Source organism: Mesoplodon bidens (assembly GCF_964165515.1).
Source record: "Mesoplodon bidens genome assembly, chromosome: 11".
Taxonomy (NCBI): Eukaryota; Metazoa; Chordata; class Mammalia; order Artiodactyla; family Ziphiidae; genus Mesoplodon; species Mesoplodon bidens.
This window is the reverse complement of record NC_138167.1, coordinates 67,255,415-67,279,516: the sequence shown is the minus strand read 5'-3', so window position 1 is coordinate 67,279,516 and position 24,102 is coordinate 67,255,415. Positions and strand designations below refer to the sequence as shown.

At 39.8% G+C, this 24,102-nt stretch overlaps 1 protein-coding gene across 2 annotated transcripts in view; it reads right to left on the bottom strand.

Annotated features, from left to right (window-relative positions):
* Positions 1-929: 929 nt before the first annotated feature.
* The window catches only part of DMC1 (DNA meiotic recombinase 1), a 42,940-nt gene continuing 19,767 nt past the window's right edge, over positions 930-24,102 (bottom strand). For both annotated transcript variants that reach the window (XM_081248906.1, XM_081248907.1), the window contains 3 exons: positions 23,016-23,076; positions 10,487-10,603; positions 930-1,812 (listed from right to left, as the gene is read on the bottom strand). In XM_081248906.1, the coding sequence (XP_081105032.1) occupies positions 1,743-1,812; positions 10,487-10,603; positions 23,016-23,076 (248 nt within the window). In that variant the 3' untranslated portion in view covers positions 930-1,742. The remainder of the gene's footprint in view (positions 1,813-10,486; positions 10,604-23,015; positions 23,077-24,102) is intronic.

The window sequence follows — 24,102 nt, the reverse complement described above, 5'->3', positions numbered from 1 at the left end:
CATGCTCAGCTACTGTTCTCCAAAGCAGGACATATCAGAGTGGCTGGACCCAGAGAGATTTCCAGCCTTAGCCACGTGCCATATTGAAACCAGCCTTCCCCACAGAACTGTAGGCCCTTGTGTTGAGCCCTGGTTTCCAACTCTACACCAATGGGTAAATTATCCTCGTCAGGAGGGTACTCAGCTTAACCTAGAAAATTTTTCTGAAATTCAAATCTTGGGAGTTTTATTTCCTTTCCTATCAAACAGCTCTGGGCTCCTATACAAACTAGTCCATTCCTTCTCCAGGACTTGGCATACCAGGGAATCTCTAGTAGATGCTGTTTTTATCAAGTAGCAAAACCTTCCCTTCCCCAGTAAAAAGTGTGCATTTATATTTGCATACTAAGAAAAGGCATTTAACTGACTTTGCAGAATACAGAAAATCTGCTTCACAGTTACTTTAACGTCTGCTTATTCAGAGGAGCAGCTTCTGAGCTTTAAAAATTATGAAGTTAAAAAGCTCTTATTTCCCAGAACTCCACACTGTGAACAATTTCTGCTTGCCAGGTTGGTCTCTTTGTTTCCAAATTCCAGCTTCTATACTTGCACATGCTGTCCTACAGCTTAACCTTTCCTCTCCGATTTTTGGAATCACACAATCCAAATTAATTATAATCATTTGTCCTCTCATCCTTTCGTAAATATTAGTCTTTTCTCTTAACTAGTATACACATTCTTTGAGGGCAGGAACCATACTTCTTTTGTAGATTCTTTAGCACTTAGCATTCAATATACAATTGGTGAGTGAATGACTTAATGGATAGTCAAATACCTTTTGTAACAAATGGTACTTTCAATACTTGAATTCTCATACAAGTGGATGCAACATAAGATATTAAATATTTCTGAGATCTATAAAGATTGTCACTGTAAATATTATTAGAGTTTTAATTAATAAATATTTTTATCATACATACATTTTGAAAACTAGATTTTATTTTCATTTAATTAGAAAAACCAATATTTTTTATACATTTATAAAATTAGTATCTAGAAATTTTACATTTAAATTAACTTTAATATTTTAAAGAAGATTCTGAATTCTCTACCCAAAACTTAAAATATAAAAGTCATGCTATCTTGACCACCCAAAATTATAAAGTTCCTAATTACCTTCCTTTTTATCTTCCCAGTAAAATATGTATGTATCAGAAGAACATTTTTAAAAAGTAATTTCAACTTGTCGAAAAGTCAAATGATTTAAAATTTAGCTTAATTTAATGTTTCTTTTCTGTTGCTATAAATGTGAACATATAGTTTGATATCATAAATAAAAAAGCTCTTTTGGTGTCCTGTAAACATTCTTCCCTTAAATGTCTCCCTCCTTTGGAAGTGTATTCACTTCTGTAAGTGTTTGGGGGGCAGCTGTAGGAGGAGGAGACATTTCTGAGCTCTTAGACTTGCCATCTGCTTAGTGGCTCACTTTGGGAAGCTAAAGTGAGGTACCCCTTCCCCAACTATTTTTCAAAAGGTTTATTCATTCATATATATATTTATATTCTTGAACCGACATACAATGTGTAGTTATTGTAAATCAGAGACCTTTAAGATAAATATGATTTAATTCTCTTTTGCTGACTTTCCTTTAATAACACATGAAAAAAAACAGACTCTTACTTCAAGATCTGAAATTTGAGACTGCTTTTCCATTTTTTCAGCTCCTAATAAGCACTAAGAAGCAATTTGCATCAATTCGCCACCTACTCCTTGGCATCCCCAATTCCTCCAGCAGTTATTGCGAAGGTGGCTTCATTTTCAGGCATCTCGGGGCTAACAGAATACAAAAGAACAGAAGTTTATAAAAAGCTCTATTTCTATAAATACTATATTCATGTCACAGCATCACACTCCTATTAGTCTGAGTCTCCAGAGACGTGAGTTGGTACAGCTAAATGTGGACTACAGAATTTTCCTACAAATATTATCAACCATCACAAACATTTATTGAACAACTTCTATATGTAAGGTTCTAAACAACAAGAAGAACTACCCCACACTTGGAAATAGGCAAAAAGGGGTAACTGTGTGTTCTTACAGTGCACAGACCCTGCTACAGTGTAGCAGACCCTTAAAGGCTTATCTGATTCTAAATGGGTATGTACCTCATACAACTCAATAACAAAAAAACAACCCAATCGAAAAATGGGCAGAAGACCTAAAGAGACATTTCTCCAGAGAAGACATACAGATGGCCAATAGGCACAAGAAAAGATGCTCATCATTGCTAATTATTAGAGAAATGCAAATCAAACTACAATGAGGTATTAACTCACACTGGTCAGAATGGCCATCATTAAAAAGTCTACAAATAGGACTTCCCTAGTGGCACAGTGGTTAAGAATCTGCCTGCCAATGCAGGGGACACGGGTTCGAGCCCTGGTCCGGGAAGATCCCACATGCCGCAGAGCAACTAAGCCCGTGCGCCACAACTACTGAGCCTGCGCTCTAGAGCCCGCGAGCCACAACTACTGAGCCCGCGTGCCACAACTACTGAAGCTCACGTGCCTAGACCCTGTGCTCCGCAACAAGAGAAGCCACCGCAATGAGAAGCCTGCTCACTGCAATGAAGAGTAGCCCCCACTTGCCGCAACTAGAGAAAGCCTGCGTGCAGCAATGAAGACCCGACGCAGCCATAAATAAATAAATAAAAATTTTAAAAAACAGTCTACCAATAACAAATGCTGGAGGGGGTATAGAGAAAAGGGAACCCTCCTACACTGTTGGTGGGAATGTAAATTGGTGCAGCCACTATGGAAAACAGTATGGAGCTTCCTCAAAAAACTAAAAACAGAATTGCCATATGATCCTGCAATCCCTCTCCTGGGCATATATCCAGACAAAACTATGATTCGAAAAGAGGCATGCACCCCTATGTTCACAGCAGCACTATTTACAATAGCCAAGACATGGAAACAATCTAAATGTCCATTGACAGATGAATGAATAAGGAAAATGTAGTGTATATATATATGTATATGTGTGTATACACACACACACACACATACATACACAATGGAATATTACTCAGCCATAAAAAAGAATAGAATAATGCCATTTGCAGCAACATGGATGAACATAGAGATTATCATACTAAGCGAAGTAAATCAGAAAGAGAAAGACAAATGCCATATACCACTTAAATGTGGAACCTAAAATATGACACAAATGAACAGAAACAGACGCACAGATACAGAGAACAGACTTGTGGTTGCCAAGGGGGGGATGGGGGAGGGAAGGATTGGGAGTTTGGGATTAGCAGATGCAAACTATTATATATAGGATGGATAAACAACAAGGTCCTACTGTATAGCACAGGGAACTATATTCAATATCCTGTTTCCATAATGGAAACAAATATGAAAAAGAATATATATATGTTAACTGAACCACTTTGCTGTACAGCAGAAATTAACACAACATTGTAAATCAACTATACCTCAATAAAAATTTTTAAATGGGTGTGCACATTTCCATTGACTAGACTAATGTAGGCAAAAACCATGAAAGACTTTGAAATGAACTAAAAGATAACTGAGTACCTTCAGTGAAAAAATAGGTTGCCAAACACATCCTTCCAGGTTATCCAAGTCTATGAGGAGTCCGTGGCTTTGTCTTTGAGCTGTTTTACAACTCCATGAGCTGTAGAAAACTATGAGTAATACAAATTATCCTAGTTCATAGAAATGTAAATTGTGTGAGGAGGAATGCAATTGATTATTGTCTTATGGATACTGACCCATTTTTTTAAATCAATTTGTAATGCATTTCAGCATTACTTGTTTGACTACATATGTGTGGTAATTTGATTTTTCCTTTGATCTGGTTATAAAATCTTATTGGTTCCTGCATGAGTTAATGAGTTAAATAAAATCTTTGACATTTTATACTTGTACGAGTCATGATTTCATGCTCTTTTAAATTTTACCTTTTAATTTATTCTACAGCTCTATAGGAGTAGAGATTAATTTGTAGAAAACTTGTAACAATGCAGATTATTCTATGATGCCAGTCTATAGCAATGGAAATGAATTTCATTGTATAGAGAAATAATTGATTTCTCTCCAGTAGAAAAGACAACTTCAAATGTTACAATTTATTGCCTGGTAGGATATTAACCAGTTTTGCATCTATTAGCAAATTTATTTCAGCATTGCTTTGACTGACTACATAAATCTCTGTTCCTCAAATTATCCTTTGAATCAGTGGTTTCCTCATTAATTAAGGAGTTGAATAAAATCTTTGACACGTCCATTTTATGCTTATTTGTAGAAAGTGATGTTTTTAACTCTTTGAAAATCATACTTTAGCATGTACTAGACCCCACAGAATTTACAAAAATGAGACAGAGTCTTTACTATCAAGAAGCCTAAAAGGTGAACTATGACATAACAAATATGCAAAGTAAGCTAGGTTCCATAAAGTCAGTATATGTTACAGAACTCTAAGGAAAGGAGAAGTTATGCAGGCTAGGTTGATCAGGAAAGATTTCATAGATAATAGAGGACTTCACAGAAGGCTTTGAGGCAGAAATGGGGGTATTCCATTTCTAGCATGAACAAAAGAGTAGGAATAGAGAAGCTTGTTTTGTGTATAAGAAAGAGAGGAAGAAGGGCTTCCCTGGTGGCACAGTGGTTGAGAGTCTGCCTGCCGATGCAGGGGACATGGGTTCGTGCCCCGGTCCGGGAAGATCCCACATGCCGCGGAGCGGCTGGGCCCGTGAGCCATGGCCACTGAGCCTGCGCGTCCGGAGCCTGTGCTCCGCAACAGGAGAGGCCACAACGGTGAGAGGCCTGCATACCGGAAAAAAAAAAAAAAGAAAGAGAGGAAGAATAAGAAGTTAGGTTTAGATATGTTGAGCTTGAGATACCTGTGGGGCATTGATGTAGAGGAGGTCTGCAAGTAGTTGGAAATGAATATCTAACCCTTGAATAAAATGTTAGACTAAAAATAGGAATTTGAAAATCACTGACCATGAGAGAGAGAGCCTACTGCTACTTTGTGCTGTTATTATATTCAGGTTATGGTGACTGTACGGTAATATTAATAACTTCCATTTATTTAGTATTTACTATTATGTGTCAGGCTCCCTTATATTATTTCATTTAAACTTTACGATTACTCTGTTGTGTATGTATTATTATCCACATTTTATAGATGAGAAGACTGAGGTTCAGAGAAGTAATTTGATCAAGGTCACAGTGCTGGGAATTGAAGATGCCAGGATTAGAGACTAAGGTATTTGATTCCAAAGCTCATGATCTTAATCAGTAGGCTATATTATCATGCAAAATTGGTTTTTGTTTTTTGATTTTGTTTGTTTGTTTGTTTTGTTTTGTTTGGAGGGTGCAGATTAGCTAGTATACTTTGAGCACACCATGGGTAAGTTTACTTCCCTTAAGAAAGAGCAGAGGAATCTCCCTGGAGGATAGAACATGAGCTATAGATAAAGTAGGTCTTGCTAGACTGAAGTTGGAGTTGAAGAATAAGAAGGCGTGAGTGGAATTAGAAAATAACTTTTTGACTTTGATGGAAAGTAGTCACTTAAAAAGGGCAGGAAGGGGCCTCCCTGGTGGCGCAGTGGTTGAGAGTCCGCCTGCCGATGCAGGGGATACGGGTTCGTGCCCCGGTCTGGGAGGATCCCATATGCCGCGGAGCGGCTGGGCCCGTGAGCCATGGCCTCTGGGCCTGCGCGTCCGGAGCCTGTGCTCCGCAACGGGAGAGGCCACAGCAGTAAGAGGCCCGCATACCGCAAAAAGAAAAAAAAAAAAAAAAAAAAAAAAGGGCAGGAAGACAAGGAGTTGAGAAAGAGGGAAGCCAAGCAAAGTATCTGCAAAGTTGAACCAGGGTTTTTTGCTTGTTTGTTTGTTTTGGTTTTGAAACAGAATAAAAAACAACGACTTTAGAAACTTGACCATTTGTATGCCTTTTCATTTTTTGTAATTGTTTAAAATTTGATTTTCCTTTGAATTCAGTAGAGTTTTAATGTTCACTGATCTCAGATATGCTAAGTAGAATAAAATAAATGGGGTTTTTATTCACTCACAGTTTTAAAGAGAGAAAATATACACTTGAGGGCCAGTTATAGTTACTTACAGAAGCAGTAACTATAGGCTATTCAAGGAAAAAGGCTAGGTTCCCTTTTGTAGTCACTCCTGTATTCCTGGGAATTATGAGAACCCTTTTCTGCTCAATTCTTGGGGAATTCTGTTTTAACAATAAATGTCTTTCTTTTACATCTGTATAAGGTAGTAGTTGAAGCCATGGGAGTAGCTATAGCAGACTAGCTATTACTACCTTGAATAGATAATCCTTAATAAACTAAGAAATAGTGTAGTGGTTAAAAGTGTAGACCCTAGATTCAGACAGCATAGATTCTAATCCTGGCTCCAATACTTATTGGTTTTGTGATGTGGGGCAAGTCCATTCACTTACTCATTAAGAAAATATTTACTGGGACTTCCCTGGTGGTGCAGTGGTTAAGACTCCGCCTGCCAATGCAGGGGAGTGTTTGAACCCTGGTCCGGGAAGATCCCACATGCTGAGGAGCAACTAAGCCTGTGCGCCCCAACTACTGAGCCTGTGCTCTAGAGCCCGCACGCCACAACTACTGAAGCCCGTGCACTCTAGGACCTGCATGCCACAACTACTGAGCCCATGTGCTGCAACTACTGAAGCTTGTGTGCCTAGAACCCATGCTCTGCAACAAGAGAAGCCACCATAATGAAGCCATTGCAATGCATGTCGCGACGAAGAGTAGCCCCTGCTTGCTGCAGCTAGAGAAAGCCCGCATGCAGCAACGAAGACCCAACGCAGTCAAAAATTGAAAAAAAAAAAGAAAAAAAATTTACTGAGCGCTTCCTATATCCTTGCTGTAGGCACTTGAGATCCGTATGTGAAAAAAATAGACAAAGATCTCTGGCCTTGTGGAACTTATACTTGGGGGAAGGACAGACAGACAATAAATAATGGACATAATAAATAAATAAATATGTGATATGTTAGAAAATAAGTGCTATAGGGAAAGAAAAAAATAGAGTTGGATAAGGGAGATTGGAAGTATGGAAACTGGGACAAGGCTAGCTGCAATTTTAAATAGGGAGATCAAGATAGGCATTTTGTTGAGAAGGTAACATTTGATCAAAGACTTGAAGGAGGTGAGGGAGATAGCCAGAAAGAGGGCTATGTGGGGGAAGCTTATTCCAGGCAGGGAGAGCAATAATCACAGAGGCGAGGCCCTAAGGGAGGAGTGTGACTGGCATGTTTCTAGAATATCAAGGTGCCCACTGAGTGTGAAGCACGGTGAGCAAGGGGGAAAGCAGGAGGAATAAGAATAGGGCCATTCATGTAGTGCTCTGTAAACCAGTGAAGAGACATGGGCTTTTATTCTGAGTTAAGATGGGGAGCCATAGGAGTGGGGGTTTTTTGTTTTTTGTTTTTTTTTGCGGTACACGGGCCTCTCACTGTTGTGTCCTCTCCCGTTGCGGAGCACAGGCTCCGGACGCGCAGGCTCAGCGGCCATGGCTCACGGGGCCTAGCCGCTCCGCGGCATGTGGGATCTTCCCGGACTGGGGCACGAATCCGTGTCCCCTGCATCGGCAGGCGGACTCTCAACCACTGTGCCACCAGGGAAGCCCCATAGGAGTGTTTTAAAGAGAGGATAGATATGCTCTGACTTGGTGTTACAAAGGATCATTCTGGCTTCTGTGTTTAAAATAGACTGTAGAGAGGCAGTGGTTACCTAACTACTTAGGGCCTTGGTTTCCTCATGTGTAAATGGGGATAATAATCTCTATCTCTTAAGGTTGTCCTTAAAAACAATGAAAAAGTAAATAAATAAAGCACTTGGCACAGGCCTAGCACATAGTAGCCACTCAGTAAGTGTTAGCTATCATTTTTAGCATCATGATCTTCTCTACCAAAAAGTTTTTTCTAAAGTCAAGGAGAATTCTTTGTGAGAAATCTTTAGGGACCAGAAAGAAGGCAGTACAAGATGCACAGCAAAGTAAGTTTTCACATTTTAAGTTCTGATCTAGTTTTGCTATTTTTATTCAGATTTATGGAAAGTTGACATGACTAACTTCTATGATAATTTTAATTATCCTTTGTTGAGACTGCAGAACCCTAGTGTTCTCTTAGGACTGTAAAAACTGCAGGGGTTATTTGTTCCTAAAAGTTTGGAGGACTTGATTAAATATACAAATGATTGAACATGTAGATGGAATTCATTCATTTATTAATTCAACAAATAGTTATTGAGCTCTTACTATGTGCCAAGGACCATGCTAGGTGTTGGGGACATTAGTGAACCAGACTCAGTCCCTGTAGTGAGGGAGATGTACATGTAATCAGCTGATTACAATTCAGAGTGAAAAATGTTTGGGAAAGTTCTAAGCACAGCAATCTGTCCAAGATATAGACCAAGAAATTTTAGTAAAAATATGGAACAATCCTACTATCTACTTAATTCAACAAAGAACATTTGTAACAAATTTCTAGAGATTGCTGAAGCTCCACAAAGCATAGCACTTGCATATGTGTATCACAGTCTTCTACAGGAACTGATGATGAAAAGCAGAATGGTCTGAATAAAAACCAGGTAGAGGGGGGAACTGATTATTTAATATTTTTCAATGACAATATATAGTAAGTCCTGTGATTCATAGCCAAAACCAGATTAAGAGCTCATCTGATTCCTTTTTGGCTGATTTTTCCCTCCCTAGGGTAAAGAGTTATTACAAATCTTTACCTTGTTGCCAGGATTGGCTAATCAGTCAGTCACAAATACATCTATTATGTCTGAGGAACTAAGAATACAGTGGTAAGCAAGAGAATAGTATTTCTGTCCTCAGGGTATTTACTGTCTAGTGGGGATGACATTTATTACATAAATCATTACCAATGGAATGTAAGTTCCATGAGGGCAGGGCCTTGTCTTTTTGTTTTGTTCACTGCTCTATCCCCAGAATCTAGAACAGCTGATATGTAATAGGTTTCTCTGTAAAAACTTATTAAGCTTATAACTCTTTTTTTTGTACTGTTTGATTTTATTTATTTTTTACCATGTACATCAATTATGTTGTCAAAGTTTATTCATATATTTGCACATGTATATATATATATGTATATATATAATACTTGCATTTACATACATATATATAAAATGAGTGTATGTGTATATATGTACATCTACATATATGCACACACACACACACACACACACGTATGACTCCTTTTGAATTTGGACAGAAAACCCCAATGGCTTCAGTTTCCACAGGAGAAGCTGAAGTTGACAAGACCTTCCAGAACATTCCAGCACCACCTTTGCAGGGGGAGACAGGAGAGGGGTAAGAAGTACTATGCAAGCCTTATAGGAAAAGCCACGCTATTGCTTTTTTAACAGTAAAACCACCAGCCTCCTTCCAAGCTGCATACTTGCAAATCTTGAAAAGTTCGAGAAAAATCTTTAGCCCCAGCCCCATGCCAGGCTCTAGTTTTGCAGTTTATCTCTAAGTGGCAGAAACATTAGCTTTCTCACTCTAAAAGAATGTTTCCTTACTCTCTTGGTTTATCAGCTTCAAGGGCCCAAGGAGCTTTCTCGGGTCAGAGAGGGGCCTAGGTCTGCAACAGCTGGAGCTAGAGGCCTGGAGCCCAGCAACCCTACCAGCTGGCCCAGCGGCACCCTATGTGTTGAAATCCAGCTCCAGCAGTGCTCCCACCAGCCCCAGGTCTCTGAGACATGTGCTCAGAAAGTGACCAGGGGCCACCCCTTCCAGCTCAACCTTTCTAGACCCAGTCAAAGTCATGACTCCTGAGGAACAGCTGCAGGGAAGGTGGGGGTACCCTCCCCTGCCAACCCCTCAGAGATAAACACAACAGATGGGCAAAAATGGGGGAGGTCCACAGAGAAGGGTCAGCAGCAACGCTCAGGAAGGGGTGGGTAATGCCTCCCCAATTCAAATCGCTTTAGGTTTGTTGCTGGTAAAATCTAAGCTTATAACTGTTAATTAAATAAGTAAAGTACTGTGAAAGAGTAAAAGGTGTAATATAGAGTATTAGCTTAGAATGTAAGGGTCAGGGAAAGGTTCCTTGAGGAAGTGATGTTTAAACTGAAACCTGAAAAGAAAACTGGCAGAAAGAAAGAAGAACATCCCTATCACATGCTGTACTTTTCCTGTATTTTCCTCACTTCAACTGGAATCAATTATTTCATTTTCTAGCTTCACTGTAAGATTTGGAAGGTCAGAGACCAAGTCAATTTGTCAACAAGATCCCCGAATCCCTAGAACCCAGTATGTAGTAGGGACTTCCCAATGAATTGAATACTTTTTGAGAAGGAAATTCAAACATGTAGTATCTGCCAGTGGAATAATCATAGCCTCTCAGGAGAGGCAATTCTATATAATACCATATGCACAAGAATCTGATTAAGATAAGAAATATTTACCTGTCATAAATCTTGGCAATTCTCAGCTCTCCTCTTCCCTTTCGCAAGCTTATTCTTGTTGTTGAAGCATGAGCCAGAATGTGTCCCCCGATGGGTTTTTTGGGGTCTGCCTGAAAACTGAATTAATAAAACACCTTTTCAGGTTTCATCATATGGACTATATACAGTACTACCTGCAATTACAAGGCAACTTTTCTGTGGAGTATGGCAGGGGACAGAGTAGGTTTGCGTTCTAAACAAGCAGAGGCTTGTTCATAAACCAGGGAATGGGCTAGGTTTGGAGCTGCTATGTACCCCATTGCCACCCAGTTCAGGCTTCTGAGATTTCTATGATAAATGGTTCATGTTTTGTTTGATTTTTTAAAAATAAAAAACACAGGTGCTTCCCTGGTGGTGCAGTGGTTGAGAGTCCGCCTGCCGATGCAGGGGACACGGGTTCGTGCCCCTCTGGGAAGATCCCACATGCTACGGAGCGGCTGGGCCCGTGAGCCATGGCCGCTGAGCCTGCGCGTCCGGAGCCTGTGCTCCGCAGCGGGAGAGGCCACAACAGTGAGAGTCCCGCGTACCGTAAAACAAACAAACAAACAAACAAAAACACAAATAAAACACTACTCACTGTTTTAGGATAAATCTCTGGGTTAAGCAATTTTTCTTTACAAAATACAAAGATTGAATTTATTCATTCATTCATGTATCAGAAGTATTTATTAATGGCTTACTGTGTGCCAACCACTATTCTAGTCTAATGAATAAGTAATACCCAACCCTCCCTCATGATGCTATGATGTAAATGAGAGCAGATTGAGAACCTCCTTCTTATTCATTAACTGTACATTGGAAGCCTTCAGTGTTGTACTGGTTATGAATTTGAGGTGAGAAGAATCTCAGAAATATCTTTATTGCTGATGTCTAAAGTTTATTCTTCTAAAATAGGATACAGAAAAGATGAACTCTTACTATGATCTTATCAATTCAAAAATATATTATGATTGCAAGGTAGTTACAGATATTGACACTCTTGAGAGATATACTCCCTAGGGGACTAACACTCACTTGGTAAGAAGTGAAAGGTTCTTAATAAACCTAATATAGTAAGCCCTTCTAAAAAGCCTAGGTGCAAAAAGCCTCCGCAAAATACTAGCAAACCGAATCCAGCAATATATCAAAAGGATTATAGACCATGACCAAGTAGTGTTTATTCTAGGAATGCAAGAGTGGTTCAACATAGGAAAATCATCATTGTAATATACCATATCAATAGAATGAAGGAGAACCACAGGATCATCTCCTTTGATGCAGAAGAAAATTTAAGCTTCAAAATCATCAGTAAATAGAACTGAATTTAAATTAACAGGTTACACTTGATCAAAATAAATTTTGGTATAGCATAATAGCCTCAGCTTTGGGAGAATTCAGTTGCAAGTCATTTCAAATTCTGCTTGCTCCATGAAGTTCAGGATTATGTTTGCTGTAAGCATGAGGCTTGGTGTAGTGACGATGTGGCTGATTGACACGAGGCTAAAAAGATTGTAGGTTAATGGGGATATGAAGCTCTCTGGGAAAGGAGTCTGCTAATATAAACTGCTGCTTTTATTTTATTTTATTTTATTTTTTATTTATTTGGGCCACTCCTCGCAGCACATGGGATCTTAGTTCCCTGATTGGGGATCGAAACCACACCTCCTGTGTGGAAGTGCGGAGTCTTAACCACTGGACTGCCAGGGAAGTCCCAAACTGCTGCCTTTTGATGGCTGTTCATTTCACTGCTTAGAGTCTTAGGTGGTGGGATTTTACTACATCATATATCTAAGCTGACTTGTCTTCACTCAGGGCACCATGGGGATGGGTTGGTTGGCTGTCCGTTAGTGCCTTCTGATTTTTGCAGAGTCAAACAATTGAAAAAAATAAAAAATAAACTGCTGCTTGATTAAATGGCTCACAGGTTAGGACCAGCTGGCTGGGGTTGGATAGGATTGATTGATTCAGCAGGTCCAACGTGAGAACAAGAACAGAGTTAGTTTTGGAGTGAACCACTATCAAGAAAGTAGCAACCAGGCAGGTGAGACTGACAGGAGTTAAGAAGTCAGAAGATAGGTTGCTTTACTCAGACAGCTGAAAGGGTAGTAAAGCAATGAAGCCCTTTCAGTTGGATGAAATAGCTAGAGATGAATTGTCTCTATAATGCTTACAGATCAATGCCACTCTTTTTAATGGAATAACTCTAAACCTTCCAGGTTACCCTCCATTACAGGTGGTTTTCAAGGTCTTAAAAGAATCCTATGTTCTACATAGATGGGCTTGAGGGCCTGATGATATTCTCAGCTGGGCTGTGAGCTCTGAACTTGCAAACACTGTATTTATGCTTCTTTAGTGCATTTTTCATGTCCTGCCTTTAGTGCTATTATTATTTACATATTATATTCCCCCTCAATCCCTCGCCTATTACCTATCACTAAGCTCTTTAAGGGCAGATGACATTGTATCCAGCTCTGTAGCAACCAGCCACACAGTGGGTGCTCAAAAATATTTTTTGTACTTAAGACATAGAAGTTACAAAAATACCAAGGAGAATATTAGGCAATAGAAAGATAGGTGCCCCCACAGCAGGTAGACCAGTTAGAAACTGCTATGAAGAGGAGACAAGAAAGGAGAGTCGGGGTTCGCTAAGTGGTCAGAGAGAAGTTTTAACAGCTATGTTAATGCTTCTCACAGATGGTCTCTCCATATTGCCTAGTAATTCTTCTATATGGTTAACCTCACCACCCCTTTACCAAACTTTCAGTAGTCTCCTTAAGTGCTCTTTTCTGTTCTTTTCCCTAACTTTGGATGACATTGCCTGCTTCTTCACAAAGAAAAGGAGGGCTCTCAGGAAGACAGTCCCTCAACTTCTGCTTCTTTTTGTCTGCTACCTACATACAGTCCTCCCTCGGTATCCATAGGGGGATCCGTTCCAGAACCCACCTCCCAACCATGGATACCAAAATTCACGAATGCTCAAGTCCTTTATATAAAATGGTGTGGTATTTGCATGTAACCTATACACATCCTCCCATACACTTTATTTTTATTTTTTTAATTAAAAAAATTTTTTTATTGAAGTATAGTTGATTTACAATATTGTGTCCTCCCATATACTTTAAATCATCTCTAGATTACTTATAATACCTAATACAATGTAAATGCTACATAAATAGCTGTAAATACAACTTAAATTCTATGTAAATAGCTGCTAGAGCATGGCAAATTCAAATTTTGCTTTTTGGAACTTTCTGGATTTTTTAATTCTGATTATTTTTGATCCTAGGTTGGTTGAATTCATGGATGTGGAACCTATGGATACGAAGGGCCCACTGTACTTATCTACAGCTGTACTCATTCTTTCTCCTCAAGCTTTTATTTTTTCTTATTTCAGCAAGTCCTCTTATACCTTAATGCCTTTATAAACTCAGTCATCTCTGAAGTAAAAGCCCCTTTCCTATTGTGTTTGCTCATTTAGCTCCTACTCACCCATCAAGTGTCATCCCTTCTTGAAAACCATGCCTGATACCCTGAAACAGAATAGAGCCTACCTCCCCTGTCCTCTCATCTCACTATGTATATAACTCTATTAAAGCACACTACATTATAATGTTTAATTCATGGGTCTCATTCCCCAACTATACTCTAAATCCTTATTCATTTTAGTAACTCCAGTGCCTAGAAAAGTACCTATAATATAAAAGACACTCAATAACTCTTGTTGAATGGATAAGGGAAGAGAAGACAATTTGGGTTTCCTCCAAATTAGATCTCTTTAGACACAGATTTGTGATATATCTTCAAAGAAGCTGTAATTCAAGGAACTTTTAAAGGGTGTTCTGACAGAAAGGGAAATGTAAAAGGAGACAGGATTTCCCCCTAATTGAAGTAATCCTCCCCACCTCCACCCCCTTACAGATAATCTAAGGAAGAGCAGGAATCTGTAGGTTTTAGCTGTATGGCTATGTTTTTTTCTTAGCAAAGTATTGTTTGTTATTACCAGTGTGGTACCCTATGCACAAAAGAGAATAGGTACTACTGCCTGTCATTGATTACTCCAGGTGAAGAGCCTGAGTGTTAAGAATGTCGTTTCCGGACTTCCCTGGTGGGGCAGTGGTTAAGAATCTGCCTGCCAATGCAGGGGACACGGGTTCGAGCCCTGGTCCGGGAAGATCCCGCATGCCGCGGAGCAACTAAGACCGTGTGCCACAGCTACTGAGCCTGCGCTCAAGAACCCACGAGCCACAACTACTGAGCCCACGTGCCACAACTACTGAAGCCCGTGCACCTAGAGCCCATGGTCTGCAACAAGAGAAGCCACTGCGGTGAGAAGCCCGCGCACCACGACGATGAGTAGCCCCCGCTCGCCGCAACTAGAGAAAGCCCACACGCAGCAACGAAGACCCAACACAGCCAAAAATAAAAATAAATTAAATAAATTTAAAAAAAAAGAATGTCGTTTCCAAAGGGAGTTGATTTTGAATGAACTAAATAAGAAATAAATGATAGGATCTGCAAAAGTGCTAAGAAATCATATAGGAAAGATAATATGGGGAGAAAAAAGTCCTAAAAAGTGACTCATAATGTAAGAGGTTATACTTAATTAAAATAAATTGCAACATAGCATAACAGCCTTAGCTCTGGGAGAATATCAAGCCAATTCAAATTTTACTTGCTCCATCAAAGTGTTCAGGATTCTGTGTAGAATTTCATGTAGAATTTATGGCTCTTGACTTTTCCTGTACGTCACTAACACTTTGATAATTTAATAAAAGATATAGACTCTCCCCCAGAAAAATGCACATATGTACACATACAAAAATTTTCATATAAGTTTAGGAGATTCATGGTCCACCCCGCTCCCCGCCCCAGTGTGGTTGGCTATTAACAATAACATTCACAACCAAGATTTACTGAGTCCTTACTATGTGGCAGACACTTCTAACTCATCTAATTATTTCCCTTTGCTTGGATTCCATATTTAGTAAATAGCTTTGGATTAAAATTTGGATTCCTATAGAGGTCTGCCTACAAGGAGAGAATGCCCTGGTCATAAGAACTTCAAATGTAGTTACATTTTTCTTTATCGGTAAACTGGCCCTCTGATCTTTCGTTGAGTCTCATGAGTTTGATTAATGTGATTCTGTCCCTGAGAAATGGATTTGTGCTCAGTAGGATGACCAAATCAAATCTCTGTCTGTAAGGCTGAGGGCCCTGAACACTGATCAACTCACCAGGGTAATGGATATATCCCCGCAAAGCGTCTCATATGACAGCATGCTAACCTTTCCCCAGGCACATACAGCCTCAATGTGTAAAGTGGTGTAAGAGCTTTCGAGTTAGACCTGGGTTCAAATTTTGGCTTATCAGCCAGCCATATGACCTCAGGAAAATTGTTAATCATTCTAAGTGTCTGTTTCTTCATTTTAAATGGAGGATAATAATTGTACCTAACTGGTATGGTAGTTGTAACAATAAAATGAAATAATTTAGGTAAGGCATTAACCCAGTGACTGCAATTATTATTATCTGCCTTCCTAATCCTGATTCACTTATTATCTATGTTACCTTGGGCTAATTATTTACCTTTATGAATCTCAGTTTCTTTAACTGTAAAATGGGAACAAAAAAAACCCCTTACTTTTTAGGGCTGTTGTGAAGATTCAACATATATTTAATCTAACTCATTGGGAGCCTACTACATGCCAGGAACTGTGCCAGGTCATCTATAAAGCATTAGGTTTACCCTTTCAGTAATCTTGGCACATAAGAGATACTCAATAAATGGTAACTATTATTATTTAACTAAATGATTCAGTTAAAACCCTCTTTCAGTGACATGTTAATCAAGAAACATTTCTTGGGCTTCCCTGGTGGCGCATTGGTTGAGAGTCCGCCTGCCAATGCAGGGGACACGGGTTCGTGCCCCAGTCCGGGAATATCCCACATGCCACTGAGCGGCTAGGCCCATGAGCCATGGCCGCTGAGCCTGCGCGTCCGGAGCCTGTGCTCCGCAACGGGAGAGGCCGCAACTGTGAGAGGCCCGCGTACCGCAGAAAAAAAAAAAAAATGAAGCATTTCTTCAAGTTTCTTTGAACTTCTTGAGTATTCTAGCAGTTATAAACAAGTCTTGAGGTAAAGTACAATAAAGTGTAATAGCATTCCACATTCTTTTAGAGGGCTTTAATTTACTTCTATTTCTGACCAAGTAAAAACAGCTTCAGAAAACCACCCACATGCCTCCTTTAGCCTACTCTCTTATTTCCCCTTCTTTTATATTATCTTCTCTTCTTTCCTCCTTTTCTCAGAGGATGGGGGAGATGATGAGAAGGAGGAAGAGATGGGGGTGGATATTAGGAATAAAGAGGGGCCGAGAAAGATTGTTTCATTTATCCCCCTCTGGTTGAACAGGACACAGCCTGTTACATTGTTGACAGTAAGACCCAGAACCTCCTGACCTTCCAACTGCAAATTAGGGTGCAGGGAGTATAGGATTATGGTGATGGTAGGGCAGGTGATATTTTTCTGGGAGTGAGATAGTAAGAATAGCACAGTGAGACTAAAAGAGCATCAACTTTGAAGTCAAGGAAACCTGGGTTCAAAATCTGACTCCTGGTTTGTTTGTTTGTTTTCTGACTCCTGTTTTTTAACTGTATGATTGAGCAAGTAGGCACTCTGAGCCTCTGTTTCCTCCTTTATATATTAGGAATAATAATAGTGTCTACCTTAAATACTGGTTGGAGTGGAGACCTTGAGGGGTCTGGGTAAGGGCAAACTTGAGGGACAATTGGTACTCCTGGTACTTTTGACTTGCTAAGGGTTAAGCTTAAAGATGGAATTTTTGAGAAGGGGTCCATTGAGAGAAAGACCGGGTGAACCATGTCCAAGAGAGAGGAGGATGTTTTGAGATTAGAGGAAGATAAAGAGAATTTTGGTGAAAAAGAAGAGATGGTTAAAAAAAAAAGAGTATGTTTAAGAAGTTTTGTTAAATAACCCCACCCCCCATTTCCTCCCAAAATATGCAGAAAAATCTATACATTTTTCAATATTTTGAAGATAGAATTGGGGGGGCGGTTGGGGGGTTGGGGAGAGATATAGCAATATACTGAGACTGGCTTCATAGACCAGGGAGGTCTAGGAGGCTGAGTTATGTTGGGGTGATATGAGAATTATATAAGATGATACATGAAAGCACTTGGCACATGCTAAGCAACTAATAAATATAAGTGCTCTTAATTTTGAGGGAGAGGAAAGTAAAATTCAAATAATTTACATGTTGCACAAGGTCACCATGCTAATGACTTTGGTTTAATGTTTTTGCTCTAACCATATTGCCTCTTTTTAAAAATTATTTATTTATTTATTTATTTATTTATTTTTGGCTGCATTGGGTTTTCGTTGCTGTGCGGGGGCTTCTCTAATTGCAGTGAGCGGGGGCTACTCTTTGTTACGGTGCACAGACTTCTCACTGCGGTGGCCTCTCTTGTTGTGGAGCACGGGCTCTAGGCACGCGGGCTTCAGTAGTTGTGGCTCGCGGGCTCTAGAGCGCAGTCTCAGTAGTTGTGGCATATGGGCTTAGCTGCTCTGCGGCATGTGGGATCTTCCCGGACCAGGGCTCAAACCCGTGTCCCCTGCATTGGCAGGCAGATTCTTAACCCCTGTGCCAACAGGGAAGTCCCGATATTGCCTCTTAATTTATACTAATGATGTAGAATCAGTAAGTGACATCCTTAAAGAATAAACTGCACATTTACAAGACTGCAAATGTTCTAAGATGACTTTTAGGGAAACAAATACACAAATGAAGTAGGGGGCAACATCATGGTCTTATTTGTTGCTTATCTTATTTTTGCTGTGGTATGGAGCTTTACAGGCTGATACTTTGACTTTATTTCCAGGCCTTCATCAACTGGCTCATTCTAGTTCTAAAATCTGTATCTGTAAGCCTCATCTAGGAGTTACTGCTCTGGTGTATCATATGGCAGCTCCTTGCCTCTATAATTTTGTTCCTTTTTAATACGATGTGCCATCAAGTATAATGCATGGGATGGAAGCCTCAATTATTGTCAGTGTACTTGGGTACTCATACCAATTATAGTGATATTTCTCTGACAGGCTCCAGCGGAGTTGCAGCTTGGAGTTCCTTAACACTGAGAAACAAAGATATTTCCTTTATGGGAAGGATTCTAATAGCATTTGAAATCCTTTAGTTTAAAACTGTCCTGTTTTCTTTTTTAATTTAGCTGTGGCAATTTATGTGCTTTACAGCACATGCATTTAATTTGTATTGTTATAATGTACTTTAGAATATACTGATTATAGTGAAATTTGTTTCCGTATAACTTGGCTAGGTGGAGGAGATGCTGTTTCAAAGCAGATTCACCCAGCAAAAATACTAGTCTTTGTTACCTTCTTCGGCTCTTTTCTTAGCTTATTTTATTATGAATCTCCTCCCCTCTTTGAACTTCTGCAATTATTTCCTTTCTGTCACCTCTCTATTTTTCTCTTATTGGAGTCAATTCAAAATGGTTTTACTCTTTTTGAAACTTTCTACAAATATAAGAAAAAGAACCCTATCTGACCTAATTTCCACAGACTTCCTTTGTCTTCTAACTCTAGATCGATAGTTTTGGCCTCTTCAATGTTCCCTCCCTACACCTGAAGAAAGAACATTGCTCTTTAACTTGTACTGTTTTATTTGAATGCAACCCACTTCCTCCCTCTGAGCCAATGAGTCATTTTCTCTTTTTAAAGCGAGCCTTAAAAATCTCCCATTTCTCTTCAGTTTAAAATTATTCTCTTTGTGAAGTACTTCATGTCCCGTATATGAAAGACATCCTATAAAACAGAGAATATTGCCTTAACCACTCAAGGACTACAGACAATGCATGACCTACCAAGACTTTAAAATTTTGAGTTAAATGGACAACATTTATTTTTTTCCTAATGGAGGCAAGGCACATAGTCTCTCTTGTTCACTAGTGAATTCCTAGAACCTTGATACATAGTAGATTCTCAATAAATGTACACTGAATGAATAAATGATTGATTTCCCCCTCCTCAATCTTTTTAACTTGCTTGGACTTCCCTGGCGATCCAGTGGTTAAGACTCTGTACTTCCACTGAGGGGGTGTGGGTTTGATCCCTGGTAGGGGAGCTAAGATCCTGCATGCCACATGGTGCAGCCAATAAAACCCAAAAAACAAACAAACAAAAAACCTTGCTTAAAACCTTTCATGTAATTAATACTTTTCACATTGGAATCTCCTGTAATTAAGTAGAAAATATCATAAAAGCGTATTGAAAACTGAGAGCTATAGCAAACTGCAGAAGATGCAGCAATACTCTTAGGGTTTAGTTTAGAAAATGCCTAAAGAGAGATACATTCATTTCAGTACAATTTACATAATTTAGAATATCATATCAAATATCTTCTAATATATATGTCAATGACTGATTTATCTGCTACCAAATGATGTACTGACTCAGTTTTAAAGTAACAGAACTTTGTACTGCAACCATCAGAGTGATGATTTAAGCAAGAATCTCCAATGGACATTATTAAATCCATTGGGTGCAGAACATGATATTTACACAAGTCTCAAAGTATCACCCCACAAATTACTTATTAATTACAAACAGGAGAAGGTCTTTTACAATGGAGAAATCTTGTGAACACCATCTTAATCACATGATCAAACTTATCACTAATAAAGGGACAAACTGCCAGTGTGCCTCCTGATGTGATATATGGAAAAGGTCATAACATTACTTATATATTAGTAGTTTTCCTGCCAAAAGTGTTTAACATTTTAAATAATGAGAAAAAAATCAACTCCAGGGGCTTCCCTGGTGGCGCAGTGGTTCGGAGTCTGCCTGCCAATGCAGGGGACACGGGTTCGAGCCCTGGTCTGGGAAGATCCCACATGCCGCGGAGCAACTAAGCCCGTGTGCCACAACTACTGAGCCTGTGCGTCTGGAGCCTGTGCTCCGCAACAGGAGAGGCCGTGACAGTGAGAGGCCCGCGCACCGCGATGAAGAGTGGCCCCCGCTCGCCGCAACTGGAGAAAGCCCTCGCACAGAAACGAAGACTCAACACAGCCAAAAATAAATAAATAAATTTATAAAAAAAAAAAAAAAAATCAACTCCAAATTGAGAGATATTCTGAAAAACAGTTGGCCTGTGTGCTTCAGAAATGTCACTCACTCCCAATACAGTGGGCATGGGTTCAATCCCTGGTCGGCGAACTAAGATCCTGCATGCTGCACAGTGCCACCAAAAAAGAAAGTCAGTGTCACAAAAATCTAACGAAGGTTGAGGAGCTGTTTTGGTTAAAGGAAACTAAAGAGACAAGACAAGTACATGGGATGCATGATCCTTAACTGATCCTGAATCAAAAACAAAACAAGAAACCCCCCAAACTACAAAGGATATTATTGGAACAATTGGAGACACTTGAATATAACTGTGTATTGGATAAATAGTACGCCAATGTTAAATTCCCTGACTGTGCTAATTATGTTGTAGTTATGTAGAAGAATGTTCTTGTTCTTAGAAGAGATATGCTGAAGTACTAAGAAGTGATGTGTCATGATGTCTGCAAATAATTCTCACTGGTTTAGAGAAAATAACTCTCAAAAGGTTCACAAAACATATACACTTTTACATATATGAGCATGTGTGTGTATGTAGCACATAGAGAGATTTCACATACACATGCACACACACAAACACATAGAGGGAAAAAATGTGGCAAAATGTTAACAACTGATGAAACTAGGCACATGATATTGTGGATTCATTACGCTAGTCTTGGAACTTTTCTCTGGCTAAAAATTATTATAAATAAGAAGTTGCTGAAAAGAACTTTAAAAAAACAGTACAGGGCCTTCCTTGGTGGCGCAGTGGTTGAGAGTCCGCCTGCTGATGCAGGGGACACGGGTTCGTGCCCCGGTCCGGTAAGATCCCACATGCTGCGGAGTGGCTAGGCCCGTGAGCCATGGCCGCTGAGCCTGAGCGTCTGGAGCCTGCGCTCCACAATGGGAGAGGCCACAACAGTGAGAGGCCCGCGTATGGCAGAAAAAAAAAAAAAAGCAGTACATAGATTCAGGGCTATTTTGACTGCTTATTCAGATACATAATGCTCAAAACTCTTGATGGTGGCGACTGAACTTTCTTTGAATTTTCTTTCTGTTTTTTTTTTCTTTTTTTTTTTAAATTTATTTATTTATTGCTGTGTTGGGTCTTCGTTTCTGTGTGAGGGCTTTCTCTAGTTGTGGCAAGCGGGGGCCACTCTTCATCGCGGTGCGCGGGCCTCTCACTGTCACGGCCTCTCTTGTTGCAGAGCACAGGCTCCAGATGCGCAGGCTCAGTCATTGTGGCTCACGGGCCCAGTTGCTCCGCGGCATGTGGGATCTTCCCAGACCAGGGCTCGAACCCGTGTCCCCTGCATTGGCAGGCAGATTCTCAACCACTGCGCCACCGGGAAGCCCTTTTTTCTTTTTTTAATATTTATTTATTTATTTATTTGGCTGTGCCGGGTCTTAGTTGTGGCATGCAGGATCTTTTTTTTCTTTAGTTGAGGCTTGTGGGATCTTTTAATTGTGGCATGCAGGATCTAGTTCCCTGACCAGGGATCGAACCCGGGCCCACTGCATTAGGAGCACGGAGCCTCTACCACTGGACCACCAGGGAAGTCCTTCTTCGAACTTTCTGTTTCACTATACTACTTCCGCTCTCCTTGTCTTTCTTTTTTTTTTTATTTAATTTTATTTATTTTTTTATACAGCAGGTTCTTATTAGTTATCCATTTTATACATATGTCAATCCCAATCTCCCAATTCATCACACCACCATCTCCTTGTCTTTCTATTCCCTGCCATCTTTCAAGCAGAGCCATCAATATGTATGTTATGCGCACAACTACTTCAACAAATTCTGAATATGCCTAGTGTGGAGTGAAATTCTGTTTCTCCAAACAGGAGACTTCTTTCATAGCAAGTCTCTTATAAATATATGAGACTCATAAATATATCTCATATATATCCTGTAAATTAAATATATTATATTTATATAATATAATAAATATATAAATTAAATATATATCTCATGTATATCCTGTAGAGAGCCTGCTTTTTTTGTTTGTAGGCTAACAGCTTATCAGTGCATTAGAAACCATTCATGTATCTGGAATATAAGTTTTTATTTCCCTAAGATCTTTTTCTTATTGTTCTCCAATATCCTTTTAGTCCTAGACAAAAAGGAACCCAAAATATCTCTGAAAATAGTAAACTATTGCTTTGTTTTATAAAAAAACTAGAGAAAAATAGATCTGGATAACAAATAAATGATATTTGCAATTATGAAGTAATATGCACTGTGCAAAAAGTGTTTTGTGACATATCTGTGTCCACATCAAGGCTGATGATTTTGGAATTATTTCCTATTCTACACTCTAACCCTTTTGATATTAACTTTTGTGAAATACAAAAGCAGAATATTAGGGCTTACGTCATAGTTGCTCCTGGGTCAGCAGTCATTTGATTGGTCACAAACACGGCCACATTATATTCTGCATCAAGAAATAAAATTAAGAAACTAAGAGAATGACAGTGTGAATATTAAAAGTTCATTACTTAGATTTCAGAGTTTAGAAATACTGTGCCATGAATTTTTTTTTTTTTTTTTTTTTTTTTTTTTGCGTTACGCGGGCCTCTCACTGCTGTGGCCCCTCCCGCTGCGAGGCACAGGCTCCGGACGCGCAGGCCCAGCGGCCATGGCTCACGGGCCCAGCCGCTCTGCGGCATGTGGGATCCTCCCGGACGGGGGCATGAACCCGCGTCCCATGCATCAGCAGGCGGACTCCCAACCACTGCGCCACCAGGGAAGCCCTGCCACGAATTTTTGATGAACAAGATTACATTCCTGTTTTTTCATTGATATCATAAATTAAAGTTATTATTGTTATATTATTCAGGTACCTTATTGTATTAGAATCAGTATTTTTGGTTTAAAAAAAGAGTTGTATTCCCATGAAGGAAATTTTATTTTTAAAAAATGGATTGCCTCCTGACATTATTCTGAGCTTCTCTGAAAAACCTACTTAGCAAACAGTCACAGGTGCTAATCTGATATCACCGTTTATTTTAAAAATCTACCTTCTGAGGGACTTTCCTGGTGGCGCAGTGGTTAAGAATCCGCCTGCCAAGGCAGGGGACATGGGTTCGAGCCCTCGTCCAGGAAGATCGCACATGCTGCAGAGCAACTAAGCCCGTGTGCCACAACTACTAAGCCTGTGCTCTGGACCCCGCGAGCCACAACTACTGAGCCCATGTGCCACAACTACTGAAGCCAGCACGCCTAGAGCCCGTGCTCCACAACAAGAGAAGCCACTGCAATGAGAAGCCTGCGCACCGCAACAAAGAGTAGCCCCTGTTCACCGCACCTAGAGAAAGCCAGCGCACAGCAGTGAAGACCCAATGCAGCCAAAAAAAAAAAAAAAAGAGTAACCCCTGTTCGCCGCAACTAGAGAAAGCCTGCACAAGCAACGCAGCCAAAGATAGATAAATAAATAAATTTAATTTTAAAAAATTAAGGA